The 22,809-nt window shown below is 32.6% G+C and overlaps 1 protein-coding gene across 3 annotated transcripts in view; it reads right to left on the reverse strand.

The window, feature by feature from the left end:
* LOC123538409 (uncharacterized) overlaps positions 1–22,107 on the reverse strand; it is a 60,421-nt gene extending 38,314 nt beyond the window's left edge. Inside the window, exon 1 of one of the 3 annotated variants that reach the window (XM_045322493.2) lies at positions 21,873–22,107. In XM_045322493.2, coding sequence (XP_045178428.2) covers positions 21,873–21,936 — 64 coding nt within the window. In that variant the 5' untranslated portion in view covers positions 21,937–22,107. The remainder of the gene's footprint in view (positions 1–21,872) is intronic. The other 2 variants (XM_045322495.2, XM_045322494.2) reach the window with 2 other exon arrangements.
* Between the last annotated feature and the right edge of the window lie 702 nt (positions 22,108–22,809).

The raw sequence follows: 22,809 nt of genomic DNA on the forward strand, positions 1-22,809 counted from the left end.
CGCACATTATTAAACGTAATTTTTTAATAGCAAATGAATGTTTCCACATTATCTGTATTAGTTTGACGCCCTTATATTCAGGTTGGCATTTCAATTCTTTGATGTTAATATTAATTTACTTTATTTATTCTCAAATGACATTGGTTTCCATATACTGACATTAATGTTTATTTTATCTATTCTGGAATGACATTGTTTTCCTTCTTGTGACATTATGTTTATTTTATTTACCCTTAGATGACACAGCCTTTCTTCTTCTGACATTTATGGAAAATGAATCTTCAAGCTTTCAGTCGTATTGTTTTCCTACCCGCCCAATAAGACCAAAAATTATATTCAAACCCGTCATGTAGTTTTAATATAGTTGCTGAATACTTACAGAATAAATCTAAACTACACAAGTTTAAACATTGGCGCGTCGGTTGCCTAGTAACTTCATAGGAGAAGTTTTCGTGTTTACAGATCCCAAGAATTCGGATCTGACCTAACAAGATTAAAACATTATGTAAGTATTACGAATTTCAAAATGGAAAACATAATAACTGACCATAATATATTATGTTGTTCAAATGCGTTTTGGGATAAACTAAATTATACTATTTTATGTGATTACATCTGTATATACTTGAAAGCTCGAATTCGTTTTTGAATTATATACGACCTATTAAATTAATATCCTGTGTAGGAACTAATATTTGCCTGATACGGGTGTTCACTTGTTTGCTGTTTCTCTTGTGGAACAGAAAATGTAAAACATACGTGCGTATTACTTAGAATCAAATTTGTCCGATGTTAACTCATTACAGCATAGTCAGTTTAAACCAGTGTACAGGAAAGATGTAGCCATATGTGATATTGATTCCATACCTGAGGTACATTTTAGTAATATCCATTACTCATACCATGGTACTATACATTCATCCAGGAATAATGAATTATTTATGCTCTCAAACGCAAACACAATTACTTTACATCAAATTAACACTTTGTGTTCTCGTCTGTAAAAATTTATTATGATCAACTGTTTTTGCGTAGACAAAGAAAATAACACTATTTGTCTTTTGGAAAAAAGAACAGAAAAGGTCAGGATTTGCATTACAATTTTAACAAAGTGAAAGAATTGGAACAAAGTTTTAAATTAGATTTTCCATACCCATTGTTTAGAAGCTGAATGACATGCTATGGGCTTTGATGCATCTAGTTTGTCTTTCATTAAAACCCTGACATACATTTGATCTGACTGACTTCCTTTGCATAACTAAAATTCATGAGTGAACCGCCAGCAGATTGGCCTTTATTCAAACCACTGTGAACAAAAGGCTGAAAGAAAACAAACTATTAATTCCGGCGATGTTCAGTGTTTATATGATAAAGCTCCCGGTGCTTTTTGATCAGATCAATAATTCCAATTTCCTGTTCATTTCCAGTTTTTTTAATAAATTTTACATGTTCAGTTTATCATTGGAAATGTCATTTAAAAGAAGGCAATTTCGCCAAAAAATGCTATTTTGTCATTTTTTACGGTATGTTTTATGCATTTTCCTGAAACAATATAATACATGTATTTAAATCCGCTAACATGTAATGGCCACAGGCTTGTCAGTTACATGTAAATACAAATTGTGTACTATCTAAGCAAAGAAATGTCAATTGGGTTTAGGAGATTAGGGTATGGAAAACTTTCGTACAACGATTTACAGTCCTTTCTCTGCACTTCCTGTCTTCTGAGCCAAAATGCTACACCACAGCACTATAATGAATTACTATTATGATGGCATCTACGGACCATCCTTCACGTTGAAAGAAGTAACTTTAAAGAACACAAAATATATCGTCACGAAATTGTCATTCATGATAAACTAAACAATAATCAATATCATGGAAATGTAAATACATAATGTAGTTTACTGTATAGACTCTAGCATCAATACAGTGTTGTTTTTATGATTTATAGCAACCGAATACCATTAACGCTACGTTTAAAGACCTCAGATGTTGCATTATTCATTTGCAGATCAATAATTTCAATAACTTTATGAACAGGAATGGTTCTTAGCAGTGCAGAACATTCCACAGCGTACAGTAAAGTTCAAAAGCAGTCTATGATACAATTTAAAATATAATGCATTCGTACCATGCCACGCTGAAGTGAAAGAAAACAAGAGCGTCGAAATGGGATACGGCATGCAAAGAATATTGATTACAAACTATAACTATATAAATAAAGTAAATAGCAGGGAAGAATCTACTGTATTCAATATAAAATACAATGTACAAAACATGCGCTATAAAGTATGTGATCTGAGTCCTGTTTTCATTTATATGAACGCTAACAGTATGAAATTATGTTCCATAATGGGAACTTGTAAATTAATTTTCATTCCATTGATTGTTAAGGCGGAAGGCTCGTTTATGAAACTGAATAAAGGGAATAGATGACGTCACGTCATGTCAGAAGTTGCAAAAGCAATTATTAGTCTGTTACGTCATCTTTACATAGTAAAAATGACGACAGGGCAAACCATATGATATATATTTTAAGACCAACCCATATGATACAGCTCTGTTAGCCTCAAAGTATATATGGAGTAGTTACTGTCATATTCGTACTCAAATCTTTATAAGTTTATTTAGTTTATTTTTTCAGTTTAGAGTTACACCAGCACAATTTTTGGGATATGGCGAGTTTTAGAGTCCCTAGCACAAAACCAAGATGAAATTTAATAAACAGATACGTTTAAGGAAGTCCTGAAATTTTGAAATGTAACAATATTGAGTCAAAGTACGCGATGACTACGATCGCCACAAGGCACTTCAAAGCTGCTTTTGTGATAGTTAATTAAAACTGTATTATAATGACTTGGAAGTAGGCACAACAAACGCTATTGTAATATCTTGATGATATTTACAATATATTGCATGATCCTTGTATCAGATACTGTAAGAATTTGATTCTAACAAAGCAAAAGCAGTTGAATCACATGGTATAATAAATTATGCAAGATAATCACGATCGATAAAATAAGTTTGGATTCTATCCACGAGTCTGTCGGCTGAAAAACCAAGAACCGTATTAGTCAGCACTAAGTAATGAACATGATATTGCAAGTGGTATTTATACAAAATAAGATCTTAGCAAAATGTTTTGAAAAATTAATTTATGTTTGAGTGTTTGTACAGGCTGTAGTTAAAAAAAGAATTACTGCAACTACGTATATTTTTTCTGAAGCAGTTATGTATTTAAATCACGTTGCTGAATCAGATAGAGTTTTAATTGATTGAGTCGACTATCATACAACTGCGTTTGAACGTGTGATACGAAACGTCCCCTGTTAAGGTTAACCTATGTGTATACAAATCTTCACCATGTGTATAAAACTCTTTCCCTTATTTTTGTAATGGATATAAATTACACTTAAATGTTTATCTGTGAGCGCTGACTTTATCCGACGCTTTCTCGCACTACCGTAATACATATAATAGTATTCATTTCGTTCTTTGTCAAAACAATGGAAATAGTATAAAAAATGAATACAATGAAAATGAAATAAATTAAAATAGATATTTTTATATCCTTTGGACAGATGTTTATTAAACATTAAAATAGAGTAATATATTATGAGTAAACGTATATGATGTATAGTAAATAAACAAGTAAATGTCATCCTTCTATTTTAAATAACAGTTTATGTTTTACAAACGCAAACAGTCAAGTGTTTTACATTGTATACTTTACGAAATGTTTTCATAAATAAATACTACATAGAATACACTGTTCTACTTCCTTTTACTATATTTTTGCAGGTTTTACTTCAATTCATTGTGTATTTTCTAAATATCACAAAATGACACAAATCTGGATCACATGTAATAAGCTCCATTTTTTTTTCACTTAAATAAAACAAATCATTTTAAATAAATTACTTATCGTCTGATTTGAAAGCTGATGATATTGTGTCTTGCAAGAACCTATTTATATGTTATATGTTTATAAAGAAATTAAGATCAAAATTTTTCTAAGTAGCCTTTCACTTTTGCAACTTCGCTATGACATAATTTTGTTAAAAAATTGTTGGGTCAAACGTCGCACCGACACATTACAGGTCATAATGCGACTTTTCAGCTTTGATGGTGGAGAAATACCCTGGTACCCCTCCGTGCATTATTTCATCGGGAGCGGACACCTGGGTAGAACCACCAACCTTCCATAAGCCAGCTGGATGGCTTCCTCACATGAAGAATTCAACGCCCCGGGGTTAAAATACTTTGGAAAGATAATTTAAATTTAAGCAATCCGACGTTCACTCCCTTTATGTGTGATTATTTGACAGATCCTAGGATCAAAGTTTATTTGTCATTGGTTTTCGACGTTTCCCTGCAGGATTTCAGAATCAGTGTTTGTATCAATTTTAAATTGTTATTTCCATTGGTTTTCGACGTTACTCACACAGTATAACTCTATGATTCCACATTGCCATCAATCATTCAAAAGAGCACTGTCAGAACTGATAATATTAATAACGTAATTGACCGGTGGGACTGATACATTTTTATGTGATTTTTTCTGCATTATCAATTGGATTTAGAACTGGGCTATCATAATTTTCGACATTTTTAAGACAAGATAAAGCCTGTATCATTATGTTCCAGTGTCTTTTTTTTAAAATTACATCTGTCAGTAAATATTAATATTCCTACAAATGTAAAGCCATACATTTGTGACACTTTTTGAGACATGTGACCAGTGTCATTTTTACATTTAGAATATTTTTGTGGCCATGTTTATATTTGGGGGTTCTACATGTTTAACAGGCACTATAGATTTTACCAATAGTGCATACCGTGGTAAACATCCTGAATCTTGTAAGTTATATTCGTTAGGAGTACTTTCAAAATTACAATTAGGAAGACGCTTTGTTTATTCATATCAGAAGATATATACAGAATATGTTAACAATACCTGAAAGGAATGTAGGCCCATATCTCATTAGCAGACTCAGTCAAACGAATTCTGCTGTTATTTGCTTGATTGTCTTCTATACCTCCAACAGATATTTTCACATTCTTTATCATTTGTGATATTCCATGGGGAAAACAGTTGATAACGGTAAGAATAAAGTTTCATGCATTTTAATTGTTCCAAGATAACATTAGAAGGTACTATTAGGAGTACCTACTTATAAAGGGTCCATTCAAAAGTGAAAATCTGTTGGAATGACTTTAATTTATTCCTTTGTCTGTTTTTGTACCTTGTCAACTCAACATATATTAATTTAGTTGTCAATGACAAATTTCTTTGAATGAACACTGACATTGAAATTACTGTACAGTTGGATGACAAATAATTCATGTTTAAGTCAGCTGGAACAATATTAACATACAATTTCCATATTGACATGATATCAACAATCAGACATTTTTATGCTATTAAGTCAACACGGAAATTTTGTTTGATTCCCAACACTACAGAATAACGTTTTGATGAGTGATATTGACAAGGACAAAGGTACAATAGGGATAGCCACATTCCAAGAACACAGTCTCCTAAAAGCGAAACCCTCCAGCAGTGTCCAAGTGAATGATTAACATCTACAAATAATAGATTAAGCCAACGGTTACGAAAATCAATAAAAGAAAACTGTAAATTTCGCTGTCTTATAGAGGGAACCGTGTTGTGGTTCTCGTATGATTTTGTTTATGCAGTCATTGTACAGTTCGCCAATGATCTCTCTAAGGCGGTTCATTGTTGTCTTTCTTCTTCATTTATGTTTGTGTTTGTTTGTTAGGCACGCCTTTTTATGTTTGTTTTTCATTCATTTTTGTTCATGTTTATTTATGTTTTATTGGTGAACACGTTTATACATTTACACTTCCACGTGCATTGTATGGATACCTGCGTAATTTGAATGTGGGCTTTACTGTTGGACGTTTGCTTATGTTTCCCATGCATAGAAAACTATCACAAGTTATACCATTATATCAGACGATATATTAAAAAATAACCATTATTAAGGCCACTTTTTAAAAACTGTATAAAATAAAACATCTCAATGTCTACAAACCTTTTGGGTTAATGAGTACTTCTAATAATCATAAATGCCTTTAAATGCTTAAAATCAATAATTGCAGAAATTGAAAACACGCAATTATAAACCATGCGTAAATGTTGAAAGTATATCATGATAATTAACCCTTAACAACAAATTAATGCGATTTTAGTAAGTCAGCAACTATCTTTCGTTTTGTTTAAAAACTTAGAACGGCTTTTCCATTAATCATCCCTGCTTCAATTGTGTGAATATATTTTCATTATGTGATTTAAGAAAGACTGTAACGTGTCAACTTCATGTCAGTATCGTTTCAGGAGAACCTCATTAGTGGTACAATGTCAATGTAATGTTGTTTGCAGCCTGCTTACCAATCAGTCTAATAGGCCATTGTGAATTTATCCTCATCACATTCAGTTCCATAACTGTTATTTATTGATGCAAGGAAAGGAAATATTTACCTGTTGTAAGTAATAATTCTACATTCTAATGAGTTTTCTGGAAAAGTGTTGCAAACATTTCAGCTGAAATGTATATATCGCTAGAATAATGCATAATAATCTAAAGCTAAGCACGTACGAAACATGAGTTTTTACTAGATACTGGACGGAGTGTGTCTATGATAAATTGAATTATGCAAATTGTGTTGACCTGATCCACAAGGGAAGCAGCAACCAAAAAATCATTCAAATGAGCATCTATCCATATAAGATATTCATTCTTAGATTATACTTGATAGTAATAATAGGAATATTTTCTGACATTTGAGACCAAAACAATGTGTTTGAATTTGTGATACTTTTTTATGACGTATGTGACCAGCGTTATTTTTACATTTAGAACAACTATTGTTTTCGTTTGTGGAATGTTTTAACATATGTTTCACAAGTTTTTCACATTTGTTTCCATTTTCACATTTGTAATCATTTTTACGTTTTGGGTGTCCTTTTACGTTTGCACGTTTACATAAAAAGGACACTGCAGCAATTTAATCTAATTTGAATAAATATTCGAGATTATTTCTTGAACTAGATTATTGTGGTAGCTGTATTGATTTTAGTTAATAAACATATCATCAACACAAACATAACCAAACTGTACGACATCAAACATTTACGTGATGGTTGCATGTGTAAACTCAACCAATCCAAAGTTAGGCAGTAAAAACTGAATCGTCTGACCTTCCGGAGATTTTTATATCATGTTCTATTTAAAGTGTCTTCTGATATCCTAATCTTACTTAATGAATTTTGATCTTTTTAGATATATCTATCAGTTTGAAAAATAGTTTTCATGTTCCTTTTATGTTTTGAGTTAGTTTTGTTCATATTGAATAGAAAATATGCAAACATGCTTTCCAAGTAAGAAGTGATTTAGCTGATCTGTAACAGTAAACTTGTACATGTTTCTTGTGATCAGATAAATGTCTCTCCTGAAGCCACATTGCTAAACTTAATACATTGTAGTTCAGTGTTTACGCGATCTTGAATATTGAAGTATTCAAATCAAGATCAATCAATAAAGTCTATGAGATTATCCTTTGGAAGAATATAACGCAACCAATCAAGTAATTATTATAATAGCAGATCCGGTTTGCTTGAGTCTATTAATGAGAGGAAGCAAAAAGTAAAACATCCCTCACGCCCCCTAATACCGGTCTATTAATGAGAGGAAGTGAAAAGTAAAACACCCCTCACGCCCCCTAGTACCGGCTTTAGCGGAATCCTATTACAGCAAAACTTAAATGTTCTCCATGATCCCAATAGGACTAGAAAATAGTATAAAACTGAGTAATAGTACGCGGATACTTTTTTAAAAGCCGAGATCAATAACTTTATTGACTCCAAAACAAGTATCTTCCTGCAAAGCGAAGGTTATCCACAATGTAAAATACAATACAATGCAATCTATATTTCAATAGTATCTGTTTCTAATATAGTAAGCTTGTGTTCGTCCCGGTTTGAGAGAAATAATGAGAGGAATAAAGGCAAACACAATTAATCAAGTTAAATACCAGACTGAATGAGAAACCAGTCACAAATGTCAAATAATTCAACAACATACGTACAAAATGCAAAAATGACACTGGTCACAAATGTTATAAAAAACATCACAAATGTAAAAGCATTGTTTTGGTAGTACACACCACTGGGCAAACACTTGCTTCAAAACTGTCGTGTTGGTTAGGTTAATATTTGGTGCTAGTTGTATAAAAACATTTCAATCGGCTAAGAAGATATGAAGAGGACACGAAGTTAAGCTATTTGTCTTTGGACCAACAAGTGTGGCCTTGAAATTAGACAGAATGACCTGGATTGTGCTCTTCACATTATCTTGAGGAGGCGAATATTTGATGATTGTCTTATCAATATCTTTCAAGCTGTTTAAAAGACATTGATCGAACACGAAATTATTCCATTTGACCTTAGATTCAAATATGACCTTGACTTTGGACCTACCTACCTGTAATGTGTGGTCTGTACGTCGACTTGATGTGCTTAATACTTGATGTAAGTTATATGGAAAGCTTTCTAGTGATTAAGATGGTATTGAGCGGACACTAACACGTACGAACGGACATGCTTGACTCCAGTATAGTCCACGTATAGTATGGTTCTTCAAACCTCTTTGCGGAAGGAATAGCACTGTTTGGAAGAAAATAACGTAATGATTATGATAAACGCGTATTCTTTTCGCGCTTAAATTATCCGATTCGCCAACACCTCATACCACCTCGATAGTATCTGGTCGCTTCCAGTATTTCCGGCAATTTTTATGCGCGTCAATGGCACAAAATACACGACGTAATTCTCTCATACAAAACATATTTTTCGCCTAATAACTTTTTTCAGGAAAGGCCTATTATGGAGGCTGCTTGTATTTGTATAACATCGGGCCAATATAATTGCCGTCTAATCCTTTTGCGAGCTTTTGTATTGATTTGTGGACCAACATGGGAAGAAAACAAAATAAAACATCGTAAGGCTTTAACTATCTCAATTAAGGAAAATTTCCTAGTCATCAAGACGAGAAAAATATCTGAAGGTAGGGAAACAGTAATAACATTTGGCAATTTCCAAACAGTTACGTCCTCCTGGATTTTACTATGGATCATAGACACTGGGTCAAACTGATGACATAAAATACCGTCATAATATTTGAGAAATAAAAAGTCACTCAAAAGATTTATATCATGATTTATTTTTACGCAGCTATATTTTTACGGCAAATTTTCTCTAGCTTCCCACTACACTTACACTATTTATGAAACAAGGGTGGCTTTCGTGCATTACGATTTAATATTGCACCAAAACAATCCACTGAGCAAGTAGAAGAATCATATAAAGATATGTTGCATTTGTAATCACACGAAAAACACCCAGATAAATATTAACATATTTGTAGAACCCCCAAATATAACAATCGTTATACAAATGTGGAAATAATCACAAATGTGAAATAATCAAATAACATAATAAAAAACATTTTTACAAATATGAAAATTAGTTGTTCTAAGTGTAAACTGGAACAGTTCATATATGTCATAAAAACATCACACATGTAAAAACATTGTTTGGTCACAAATGTAAAAATGAATATTCCTGCAAATGCGAAGATATGTTTTCGCACTCACCTTGAAAGTTATCTAGACCACTTTGTTGTTCATTTACTAAAACAAACGACAATTGATTCGGTCTGATCTTATTAGTGTTTTCGGAGCGGGAGGGGGATATAGTAACGGTACGTCCATTTAACAAAAATTCAATTAGTAACAGACGGCAATGCGACAGAATCAGAGTGCATGAACCAGAGTTCTCATTGTTCTTTAGTTTCAATTCAAGAAAGCAGTGTTCGTCTCATACAGCGCTAAAGATGAAGGGTAAACTACGGTCTATTGTGAGCATCATTCTCGGTCGATCAGGCATGGTGTACACGTACAAGATATGTTAACCAAGACAGAGAGTCTAATAGATACATGTCGCTTATTACGTTTTTGTATTGTTGTTTATTACCATTTATTGCTTAGACTGAAAGTGATTTTACAGCTGAATATAAAATTCTTAAATATAAACGTTCTATAAAATAAATATGTTTTCTAAATTCAATTCTTTGGGCATGTTTAGAGATTAAATGGTTTAAAGGCTTGATCAGTTCGCTATGTTTGAAGCTATTTATGAGAGACGTTATGTATTAATGTATGGGTTCATTGTGAATCCAGAAATCGGTCACATTGGTGAATTTATCATTCGATATATTAAAGATTTGTGACTAATCAAATTATCAAAATCGAGTTGACTCGCAGGCTAAAAGCTCATTAGAATCATTCACCTTTGACCAAGCTACTAAATGCAGTCAGGTAACCTATAATTTATATATAAGAAAGTAAACAACATGTTACGAAAAGGACATTATTTTCGAATGCTAAAATCCTAATATGAGATAATATAAGCACAAATTAATAAATTAATATATTTAGATTTAATTGTCTTCACAATTATGTTTCTTTATATTTTTGGTAACCCTATGATAAAAAATGATAAAAACAAATATAGATGAAGGCATGAGAAAGTATACCGTAGATGTGTAGCTGATACCGCTTCCTTTTTCTTTTCATTTTTTGTTAAAGCCGCAAAACCAACTAACGGAGATCCAAACACACTCACTATGTATGATGGCTATATGTACATTGCAAACAATTGTACAGATTGTGAATACCTACATGATTCCACATTTACATCAATAGACCGGGATTCACTATCAAAACTGTTGATATAATTATGAAGGCTCATATCATTAGAATTTCTATGTATCAATTCTTTGCTTTTCTACAGTAACTTTAAATTTGGATATTGCTGTAAAATTTCAATTTATTTTTTTATTTTAGATTTTGTTGTCGGTATTGATATCTTTTTGTTTTAATATATGTTAGTTAATTGCATAATCGCCTATCTACAAAGATAAAAGCTCATTTTATCTACATACATTTTCTACAGTTGAAGCAGGAGATGTAAATGGATTATGCGTTCTTATGTTTTTTAGGTTTTCAAATAAAGCAAATTATGAGTGATGAAACACGTTCTGTAGTAAGGACACTTTTGTTTTCAAAGACACTGTGTCTTTGGTAATTCTTCGTAACAGATGCATTTATTATTTACACAGCTTTTATAGATTCCAACATTTATTCTGAAGGAGACCATCAATTGTGAACACCTGCAGAGAGCGGGGCTTTTTTACATTTGTTCTTCTTATTGATAACCCGATGAGCATTTAATCCTGCCTGTGTTTTGTTCTGAATTTCATACCTCTAGGCTAGGAACAGAAATTTAAACGATTTGACATCCCATTTTATATGATAATAGCGTTCAGGTCGACGTGAAAATGAATTATTTATCAATTTATTTTAAAACAAATTGCAGTGACAGTGTATAGAAATGTGTGTTTATTGGCCAGATCATCATCAGCGTTGGTAATGTTCATATCAAGAGGAATGTAAATATTCTGTATCAGACTGTGCAAATAAATGCATGTGAATTTTATGCCAATGAATTCATTCAAATAGATTCATGCAAATGAAATCAAACATTTCAACCGGTATCTTATTCCATTTGAACAATTATCCATTGCGTTTACATACGAATAATTTAGTACCCTGTGCATAAACTAGTTTCAGATATTGTTTAGCTTACAGAATTAATATTTACATACAAGGAAAGTGTATATTAATTTTTTTTATACATATATAAATTCTGTCAAAAATAAGGCTTGTATTTCGCAAGTAAATATGATTAGGCAGAAAAAAATCCCTATTGTACATTTTGTATTATATGTTGCCGGACAATTTTCATTTAATATGCATTACCTGACACAGTTGTATAAAAAGCGATTACAAAAATTCACTCATTTTAATTTTAACATCGACAAACATTTAAGATTTCGTTTCATAATAAACAACAAGAGGGTCATGATGACCCTCGATCGCTAACCTGAGTAATATAAGCTACATGTTTCAAATGTCAAAATGATGCTAAAATATTGAGAAGGTCAGTAGGTCACATTCATGGTCACTGACAGTTTTAAGATCGGTGTGCTAAACTATACATGTCATCCAAATTTCAAGGCTGTATCTTATAAACAAGAAAGTAGGTCAGTAGGTCAAGGTCATAGTAAGGTGATCGATAATCACTTGGGGTCGTCAGGTAATTATACTTAAACCGTCTAGGAAATATGATCTGATATTTTTTTTATTTTTCCTATATAACTCATATAACAAGTGACCCCCGGACGGAACCTCTTTTCACCCCAGGAGCATACTTTGAACAATCTTCTTAGAGATATACTAGTCAATGCTTCATACCAAATATCAAAAAAATTCCTATATAAGTCTATGTAAAAATTGGGACCCACAGGGCAGGGCCTCTTTTCACCCAAGGGGTATAATTTCAACAATTTTGTTAGAGGATCACTAGGCAATGCAACTTAGCAAATCTCAAAGGCCTATGCCTTGCAGTTTCAGGTAAGAAGATATTTGAAGTTTTTTTTCCTATATAAGTCTATGTAAAACTTGGGAACCCCTGGGTTGGGCCTCTTTTCAACTCAGGGATATAATTTGAATAATCCTGATAGAGGACCACTAGGAAATAAAACATACCAAATATCAAGGCCTAGGTCTTGAGGTTTCAGATAAGAAGATTTTTAAGGTTATTTTCCTGTGTAAGTCTGTGTAAAATTTGGGACCCCCGGGGCGGAGCCTTTTTTCATCCCAGGGGCATAATTTGAACAAACTTCATAGAGGGCTATTAGATGAAGTCACGTGCTAAATATCATGGCTCTACGTAGTGCGGGTTTGGACAAGAAGATTTTTTAAGTTTTTCCTTTGGGTTCCCATGGCAACCAGAGTGGAATTACATTGTTTGAACAAAATTCGTAGAGGACCACCCAAGGATCATTACTGTGAAGTTTCTTTAAATTCTGCTCAGTGGTTTCAAAGGAAATATTGTTTGAAGGAAAATGTTGACGGACGGACGGACGACGGACATCATGCAATCCCAAAAGCTAACCTTGAGCCTTTTGCTCAGGTGACCAAAAAAGGTGGACGTATATAATAAATGGGTCATTAGAACAGTAGCCAGATCTTGGATTTTGTATTCGGCTCTCGTGGATTTTGTAAGGAAGAATCACACTCGGCGCTAACGCGCCTCGTAAATTCTGATCTGGGAAAATCGACTCGAGCCAAATACAGTATCCCAAATCGAGCTACTACTATGATAACCTATTGTTTGTTTAATCTAAATAAACCTTGTACTGTTTTACGACTATTGTGATCGTATTAAAATAAATACTGTTTGTAATGCTGAATCGTAATTATCATTTTTCATTTGGACCTCTATGTACCAAGCCACTGTGTCCTTCGACTACGCTCCATGTTTGCACTTCCATTTGACCTACTTTCAAAGAACTGCTTTGGATTTAACACAAACCCTGACAAAATGTTTAAACATATTTTACTACATAGATTAGCTGTTTATATTCCACATACATAGCAAGTTTTTAATATTTTTTACCAAAATGCTATTATTCATGATGACAAATAATTGCATAAAAACGTAAAACAAACAAGTTAATGTTTTCGGAAATAACCTTTTCTCTCCACTGCTTATGAAATTAATTCCCATGATGTAGTTTGTCTGATCAATAATTTCAATTATCTGATCAATGTAATTTCAACCAAGCCTCACTGACGTCTATAGATTTAGCAAATTACAGCGTTCAGCACGTAATACCGTTCCAGTCCAGAATATACTACATGGATAATATGGCTTCTAACAGCTTTCTTTCTCTAATGATCTTTGACTTGTTTGGACTTTTTTCTTTTCTACTGTCGTTTTTGCATTCATACGTTCAATGACCATATCATACCTAGACTGGCATTAGTCGTTAGAGTCCTTTAGAATAAATATCTCTGACATTAAGGTAGTTCTGCACGTTTGGATCGAAACTTTTTCTACAATGTAGAATTTGATTAAACTCTGATTTTTCAAAACTTCAGAATATACCTAGAAAATTCACCAAATAAAAAAGATAGGGTCGTGTTCTTGATTTTTTGCTAGACTGATTTGAAAAATTCGGACGTCACGCACTATTTTATAATGGGAGTCTATGGGAAAATCATAACTTTCATAACATTTTCGCGAATAGAAATATTTCTACAATGTAGATTTTGATGAAACTTCTCACAGTCGTAGATAAACACATGGCCTATAATTTGGTGAAATAAAATGTATAGGTCCGTGTGCTTATTTTTGAGATATTTACACATGATTAAAGTGAACCGGACATTTCACGCTAATTTTAAAACATTATTTTGATTTTTTTAACGTGTTATATGTTTTTATATCATATTTTGGCTTCAGAAATATAGCAACAGTGTCATTGTAATACATTTACTAACAGGTTTCGATTAAATCATAAAATTATTTTCATTTCCGTACGCCGAATCCAGGCTTTATTCTACGTTTTCCGGATAAATGACGTTACGCCATCACTTCCGGTTTATCAAACGTGCAGAACTACCTTAAGTCCTCTCAAATAGCACTTTTTGAAAACAAAACTTTCAATATCTCTTATCTCTGAATGTTAAGATGCCTAGAGAGAAAAGGGTTTTCTTAGAAATTGTCAGTGTCATTATGACGAAAGAAATAAACTTTATTACAGATTACTTGATCTCAACAGCTTTTGTAAATCCATATCATACCCTATCGTGACTATACCAATACGAGATCAATTTTTATATTTTCTGATTCTAAAGAAGCTCTTTGATTAATAGGTTGACTATTATTAATTACTGAAATATCTTTAATTCACAAATGCCATCAATAGAAGAAGTAATGTAGCCGTTTTGACATGATTTTGAATAAATTGCATAAAATTAATATGTACTTGTTTTAGTTTTGAAGCAACCCATTTATAATGTTTTTTCCGTTATAGATTCTTTTTGTTGTGAGCCTATTTGCAAATGCATGGCTCTGAGACTGTGTTTGTGGTGATCTGTGCTTCCGAGAAATATACCCTTACCTATTATCTTTTTCACAGTCGAGCTTACATTAAACAAGTATCGAAAAGGAAGGAAAAAAGGTATTTTTGACCATTGTGGTTTTGTAGAAAGCTTTACGTGTGATGTGTGGTTCAAATGCGACTTTCATGTACGTGACTTTGTCACAAGTCGAGATATACACTAAACACATATTCCACTTGGATTGTATTCAGAGTGGACTCCCTGAAAGCATTAAGAACGGCAAACACAGCCAGAACTCTACATCGCAAAGAAGGCCAACTACAAATATAAACCGCAGCGTTAAAACGAAATATATGAAAATATATAAAAAAGAGGGGATTGTGGTAAAAAGGAGAGATGGGTAAAGAAGAATGGTCAGTGAAAATGGGCCATGAAATAGAAAGCAAAGACAATGAGGGAGCATATAATGGTGGAGTGAAGGAAATTGACACCAATCACATCTCGCATACAAGACAATATAATGCATAACATTTTAAAGTAAGTTGAAAATAGGGATACCGCCTTGAAAATATCAGTTGCTTGTTAGTGAAATTGGAGTATGAAACGCGCTAGGGGCATAACAACTTCACACTTACCCTTCTTTCAATTAGTTAGACAAGACAGTGTGAATTAAATAAATGCAGTCACATTTATAATAAAATATCGGACTGTACAAAGTAAAAGAAATAATAGAGTTGATCCGACATATCAAGACAACAAAATCAACATCCTCAGTCTGTTTTTTTTTTCAGGATTTAGGAGAAAAGCATCAAAGAGACTCAGACGTAGGCAGCCATCGCTCCATCAAGAAGGAAAGCGTACGTGTATTGTAATAGTAAAATGTTTACGTCGACCTTATCGTGTACTTGTGAACAAATAATAAGAAAGCAAGAGAGAAAACATCTCGCGGAGTTATATTATTGCTAACTTAAATGCAACGAATTCCGTATTTTCTTGATTTTGCCGAGATCAGTATTAATGCTCACATCAAATTTAGACACGAGAAAGATCCTGTGGAGAGAAAAGTATCCCATAGCGTATAATAAAACGACGCAAAACAAATTGCGTTGCAATAACATATTGTGTTTCATGTATTATAATCAACTGTGTGTTCGTTTTGGATTGCGTGTTTTTTATTTTAAAGAATAAATTCAGATAAAATCGATTATGTAATCAATTAAAATGCCAGGAGTGACAAGATGGATATCATCTTAGTACAGAATGCAAAAACACCAATGTAAACGAATATCTGAGTCAAATAGAATTGGAAATATGATTAATAATAATTTTCTTTCATGATAACATACAAATCGTCGAGATCATTCATCGACATAGCTGCATGCCGGTCGGAACAGATTGTTTACAGTATAAGTGTAGAAAGTAGACACTATGTCGAATTGCAATAAGGACAATTGAAAGAAAAATATGAATGTATTTAAGATATGCGCTATGCAAATATTTGACACTTGTGTTTAGCTGTCAAATTTAAAATATCTAAGAATCTACAGTAAACGCTGCTCATTCAAATTGTAATATTGTGTCGTCATTTACACAAAAGGTGCACTATATAAAGTATAGACTGATATCATATACACAAACATTTTACACATATAAAGTCAGCTTGTGACACAAATTCCGCTGGACAGGTTTAAACATTTTATGTGGATATTGTTAAAATATGCACCGAATCAGTGTTTCAGTGACGGCTATTCATTTGTTTAATATTATTATTAATTCTTATAGTGACAGCTTCAGTAAGATGGCTGATTTCGTTTGAAGAGCACACACACTCCAGAATGAAATGACAGAAATCAGCCACCATAGTTTCAGAGTATAGAATGATAATACACATTAATTATGAAGCAAGTTTGATGTTATTATAGTATTTCCATTGTTAGATTTACAGAGGATATGGATTAAGTGTCAGATGTCTGTTCTATATAACAAAGCAAGTTTTACATTATGGAACTATGTGGAACCCACGGCATGTGTCATATTTAATAAACTTTCGTAACGATAGTATCGGACTAGGCTTGTTGCTTGGGTAGTTAAATATGACATATGCCGCGGACTACTGGAAGTAACTTAATCCTTGTGTACAATTTTGTTGACTACTCATGCTAAAACATACCATTTCGGTACCCTTGACATGTTCGTTGCATGAACAAAGCGAAGCTTCGATCATTTGCATTTGCTATTTTACTATTTCATTTATCACATATCGGGTAATATTTCAATGGTTTGTTGTTCAGTATTATTTCCAACAATTTGTATATAACGGCAAAGATGAAAGGTAAATTAATGCGGAACTAGAATTGTCATCGATTATGAGCGTACTTAAAGCCAAACCAGTCGCGATCGATCGGGTTTGCTAAGCCATGTTGTTCATGAACACGAATCATCCGAAAATATCGGTGAATCTGAAAATCGACATTACTCAGCATAACCTATTTTATTGAGTTTGATATTCTCACAGACGAAAACTCATTGAACAACGAGAGAAATGTTGTTTTTTTTTCCATCTAAATGTTTGCTTTATTTGTCTTCAATTTAGCAAGAGTATAGGGTCGATTGTGATATGATGTTATGTTTTGCACATTGTTTGAGCGGTTGAATCACCTTGTAAACTATACAAAAGGAATGTTTTGAAAATAATTGCTAGTTAAGTGATGCATTATTTAATGGCTCACTGTGTTGTCAGCCAATATATTTATGTTATAAGTATTTTACTGTTCAAATGACCAAAATCATGTTAACACGTTCATTATAATTATTCATATGGGTTTGCATCTTATACAATTGTATTTTGTTCTGCAAACTTAACATCGAATAACACCGAGCGTAGTTACCACAGAATACATTGAAACATATGTGAAGTATAACGTGTGGGTGTATTTTTATGTAACGAAAATATATACATGTGTATTACTTGCGCAGGAGCAAATTTGATTTGAAAGGCATAAAACCAACCCTATATACGAGCAAATTTTTCGTAAGGTGTATTTTTGTTCAAAGCACAAAATAATGCTTTTGCGCTGGCACAAATTTTCTGCGCGTTATTCATGCGCATGTTACAGTGCTCGAGTCTTTTCTGGTAATGTTAGAATGGATTCTATGCGGTACCAAAAGGTAGGTCGTCTTGTGTCTTTATTCACACATGCGAGAACCGGAAACTGTAATATATGTCACTGAATTGTTGGAAAAGGGTGCAAAGATATTGTGTGAATTGTTCTGGTTCTGTAGATTTACATGACTTTTGTCTATTTAAGTAAAATATTTAATCACAGTTTAAACCCTATTTCTGGTTGCAAAGATAGCGCTACGTATCACTTAAACGCGTTGTGATGATTTAGAATTACCAGTCATATTAAAATCAATTAAAAAGCAAAAGTGTATACCTTTTTATCAAAATCAATATATAAAGTCCCCAGTGAAATGTTTCATATTTAATAATTTACAGGTGTAATTTGTTAATAACTTTGAAATCTATGAAATCAAATTTTTATGATGGCGAAATTATACTTGATGGCAAATCAATACAGATGTCTATGAACGTTTAAGCATGTTTTACTATTACATTTTTTTATTTTACTATCAAAGCATAAAACTAAGAAGAAATTTGAAAATTAATTGCCATTTGGTAAGTTTGACAGCGCTTTGGTCGTAAATTTACTGGGTTTGTTTGAAATATACTTTCATACAAAGGACAGTGAAACCTTTGAAGTTAGTACTCGTGGGGAAACAATACTTTTTATGACAGATAAAAGATTTCAACAAAGTATACATTTATGAAAGCACACGTGTCGTTGGTATGATATGGAGTAACGCTATGTACTACAATGAAAATTAGTCACGCAACAAGACAAAATTCAGTGCATTTAGATTCAGACTCATGTACTCATCTAAAGTAATAATTTGTGTGTCTTTAAATATTGTAAATAAGCTGGTATCAGCTTAAATAAAGGTTGGATATTATAATATATATCTAGCCGATGCCCATTTAAGTGCTCAAAGATATACTGATAGGATCAGAAACTTGATTGACACTTATATCATTCAAGTCCTAGGACAATTTGTTTGTTCTTGTTGTTTTTCTTTGTTTGTTTTGTTGAGCTTAAAGTCGCACTGACACATATAGGTCATATAGCAACTTTCCAGCTTTGATGTTGGAGGAAGACACAGATGCCCATCCGTGCATTATTTTATCACGAGCGGACCACAGACCTTCCGCAAGCCAGCTGGATGACTTCCTCGCCTAAAGAATTTAACGCCCCCAAATGAGGTTGAAACCCACATCGGTGAGGGGCAAGTTATTCGAAGTCAACAACCTTGACCACTCGGCCTGGACGCTTCTCGAGGACAGTTTGTATATATGGTTTTGGGTATATGGTAATGAAACATTATGATATCACTTACGATTCATTTGAAAAAGCAAATCAAACAATTCTACTCTAGTAATTTTTTGTGAATTGTTTTAGATTCCTGTTGCAGAGGAAAATGTATAAACTATAACTGAAGTCCATTCCATAATTAGGGATATAAAGAGTGTGTTTTCAGTTTTAGTTCATTATTGTTACTTATCACAAGGAATTTGAGACACAATTCATCAATAGAATTTAAAGCAGATCGACCGGACTGAGTTAAGATATTTTAGTGGGATGGCTAGCCATGAAACGAATTACGACTCATAATAATGTCATTAACCATATGCTCCATACTCCTAATGTTATTAACCATTTTATTGTTAACTGAACCGTTCGAAAACGAGCCCGGAACAATGATGTAACATAATTCATGCCGTTGATAAAATAGGAATGTTATGTTTTCCCTTAATCCACCCATACATTCTTTATTACTTGTTCATTTACAAGCACATGTGACGTTTTAAAATTAGTTTTAAAATAAGATGTTATACATTTTGTGTATAAAAACAAATGATTTAGCAGTAAACAAAAGAAGCTGCATTTACTGTATAATTATTAAATTAAAAATCGAGGTCCATCAATAAAATCTGATTTCGAGGCTGGCTTATCTCATGCTTCCACATGACCTTCTGTTTCTTTCTGTTTTTCAAGATCGTGTAAAGTTTAACTTTAACCTCTTCATGAACAATGTCTTTTAAGTTATTAAGCTTTGTCGATTCCTGATTCATTGAAAGGTATCTACAAACTAAACCAATATTCTTGTTATTCGAAGTGTTATTCTGAAATGTGACAAAACTCTTAACATTCGTCATCAAATGTGAAAAAGTCATTTTGAGCAAGACGAGGTCAAATGAAGTTCTAAGTGCAACTTATAGGACAGACTATAACCGGATGAACTGCCTAATCGATACTAAGCGGAATCGGGTTTTACCTGTAGAAATAAAGGTTGTATTCACTACGTTATATATCGATCACAATCAAATCTCCTTAAAATAGTCAGAAGAACGAATAGCTCTCATCTAAAACTTGTAAGTGATGCAATGACAGTAACTATTATCTATTAGAAATGTCTGAAGGAGAAGAATGCTCAATTTTGTTAATTGAATTTGGAATGAACAGTGTATCTGCTTGCAAAATTGACCGATGAAATGCTCGGGAAATGTCAGCCTAATAAATCAGCATTTTGTCGACCTTGAATGGGTCTTCTGTGGAGGTAATAACATAAGTATCTGCGATTTACCTAAACTTTGCATTGCAATTTAAACATACTAGATTTTGTATTATAAGCTAGCCTAGGATTTAATTAAAATATTTGTATAAACAAAAACAAAGAAAGACCTTCTAATACTAGAACGAAAAGTGTAAATTCCTAACTGACATATATACCATGAGATTATAAATGCGTTTTCGAAAACATTTAAAAACAACATATAAATAGTATGTTATTCTTTGTGCAAAAAATTACTATCACTTTATATAAAATTTTGATAGAGTGTTCCTGTTGTCATGTTGCACAAAAGTGTGCATAGTACATAATTTACACATTATGTGTTGGGAGAGTGAGTGTGTGGGTGGGGAGTGGGGGGTAAGTGCAGTGGGTGTTAGAAAGGGAATAATACTCTGCGCCCTAAATGCTATAAATATAACTGTGGGGTGAAATTAAGTTCTTTGTCATATCTGAAAATACTTTCATCTTGAATAAAGTGTTACTAAAATGGGTCTTCTTGGTGTTTTTTTAAAAAAGATTTTGCCGTCAATTTGTCTGTCTGAACACACAGATATACATAAGAACTGACTAGGACTGGCAATAATGCAGATATAATGGAATGAAAAATATATCTCGAATCAGACGTTATAATATATGCCTTCATTAAGTTTCTACTCAACAAAAGTACTTACAATATAAGCAAGTATGATATGATTAAAAAACGTACACTTTTTGCAAATGAAATTATAAATCAATTACTTTATAGCTTGCCAAATGTCAATACAATTCAATAATCAATAACTGTATATGGTTAATAAACATGAAAACATCTATAGGTAACTTAAAGTATAATGTTATTTTTTAAGTAACAAAAGAACGTCAAATAATCTAATTTTTTTGTTAAATGTTGAAATGGGGGCCAATCAATATTAGGGATTTTGCGCACTTCCACACTTTAGGTAGAGTTCTTATCAAACACTGTCAGCTATTTCTGAAGATTTAACTTGGATAAAAACACGAATGATTTACATATGAAACTAAACTATCATTATACAAATAACAGAATATGAACACAAAAATCAATATTAGAGAAGCACAGTAAATACTTAATAAATTTCTATATATTAAACCATTGAACTTACAACATGTCTGAATATAGACCCAGAATATTCCAAGAATATAAAAGATCACAATTTGAGCATCCATAGTCCACTGTTGCTAAATAATCTAATTCTGAATGCATTATCTGGAACCATAGTCATACACCTATTACCATGAAGTTTTCCGATAGATACATTTCCAATGGGACTAGTACTAAAAGCATCACTGAAGTACGTCACGTTCACAGATGTTGTTCCAGCTTCCTTTGGGTCGCAAATGAAATTATCAATAATATTGCAGCCTATGAAATAACCATAAAGTTGGATAAATTTAAGTATAAATACATTGTTTATTTTAAAACCTTTTTAGGGATGTCGTAAATAAATAGATTGAACCAATTCTAGTAAATGCACTACATGATATAGACAACTATCAATAACGAATAACATATTGAACCTAATACTCTGGGAAATGAAAACATGCGGTACAATCTGTTCTCTGATACTGTTCCACGTCTTCGTATTTGTAAGAAATGTGTGTGATATTTTGAACGTATCTAGCGGGTAACAAATAAACTGATGTCAAGAGAATGTTGTTAGATAAATAAGTACAGTGTGTTTTGGTATCGATTTTTGTTGTTTTTGTCATATTTCATACATCAACATATTCTACTAATAAGCTAATTAAGAAATGTATTTCCTTTTATATGGCTCTTGTTTATTTTTATGATCGGCATTACTGAGAAAGTTTATCATAGTTTTCAAAAAAGATCCTCAAAACTGATGTGAAAACTTTTATCGTGTAAATGTACATAAATTATTCATATTTAGACAAAGTATTAAAGTTAAGTGTTTCTGTGATGACTGGAGCTAGAGTAAGACATATGCATATTATTCATCTGAATGTTTCGCATCGTTCGTGTCGTGAAATATCACACTGTTAAGTCAAGTATTCTAAAATATTTTGCACTAACATGTC

This window comes from Mercenaria mercenaria, chromosome 18, assembly GCF_021730395.1.
Source record: "Mercenaria mercenaria strain notata chromosome 18, MADL_Memer_1, whole genome shotgun sequence".
NCBI lineage: Eukaryota > Metazoa > Mollusca > Bivalvia > Venerida > Veneridae > Mercenaria > Mercenaria mercenaria.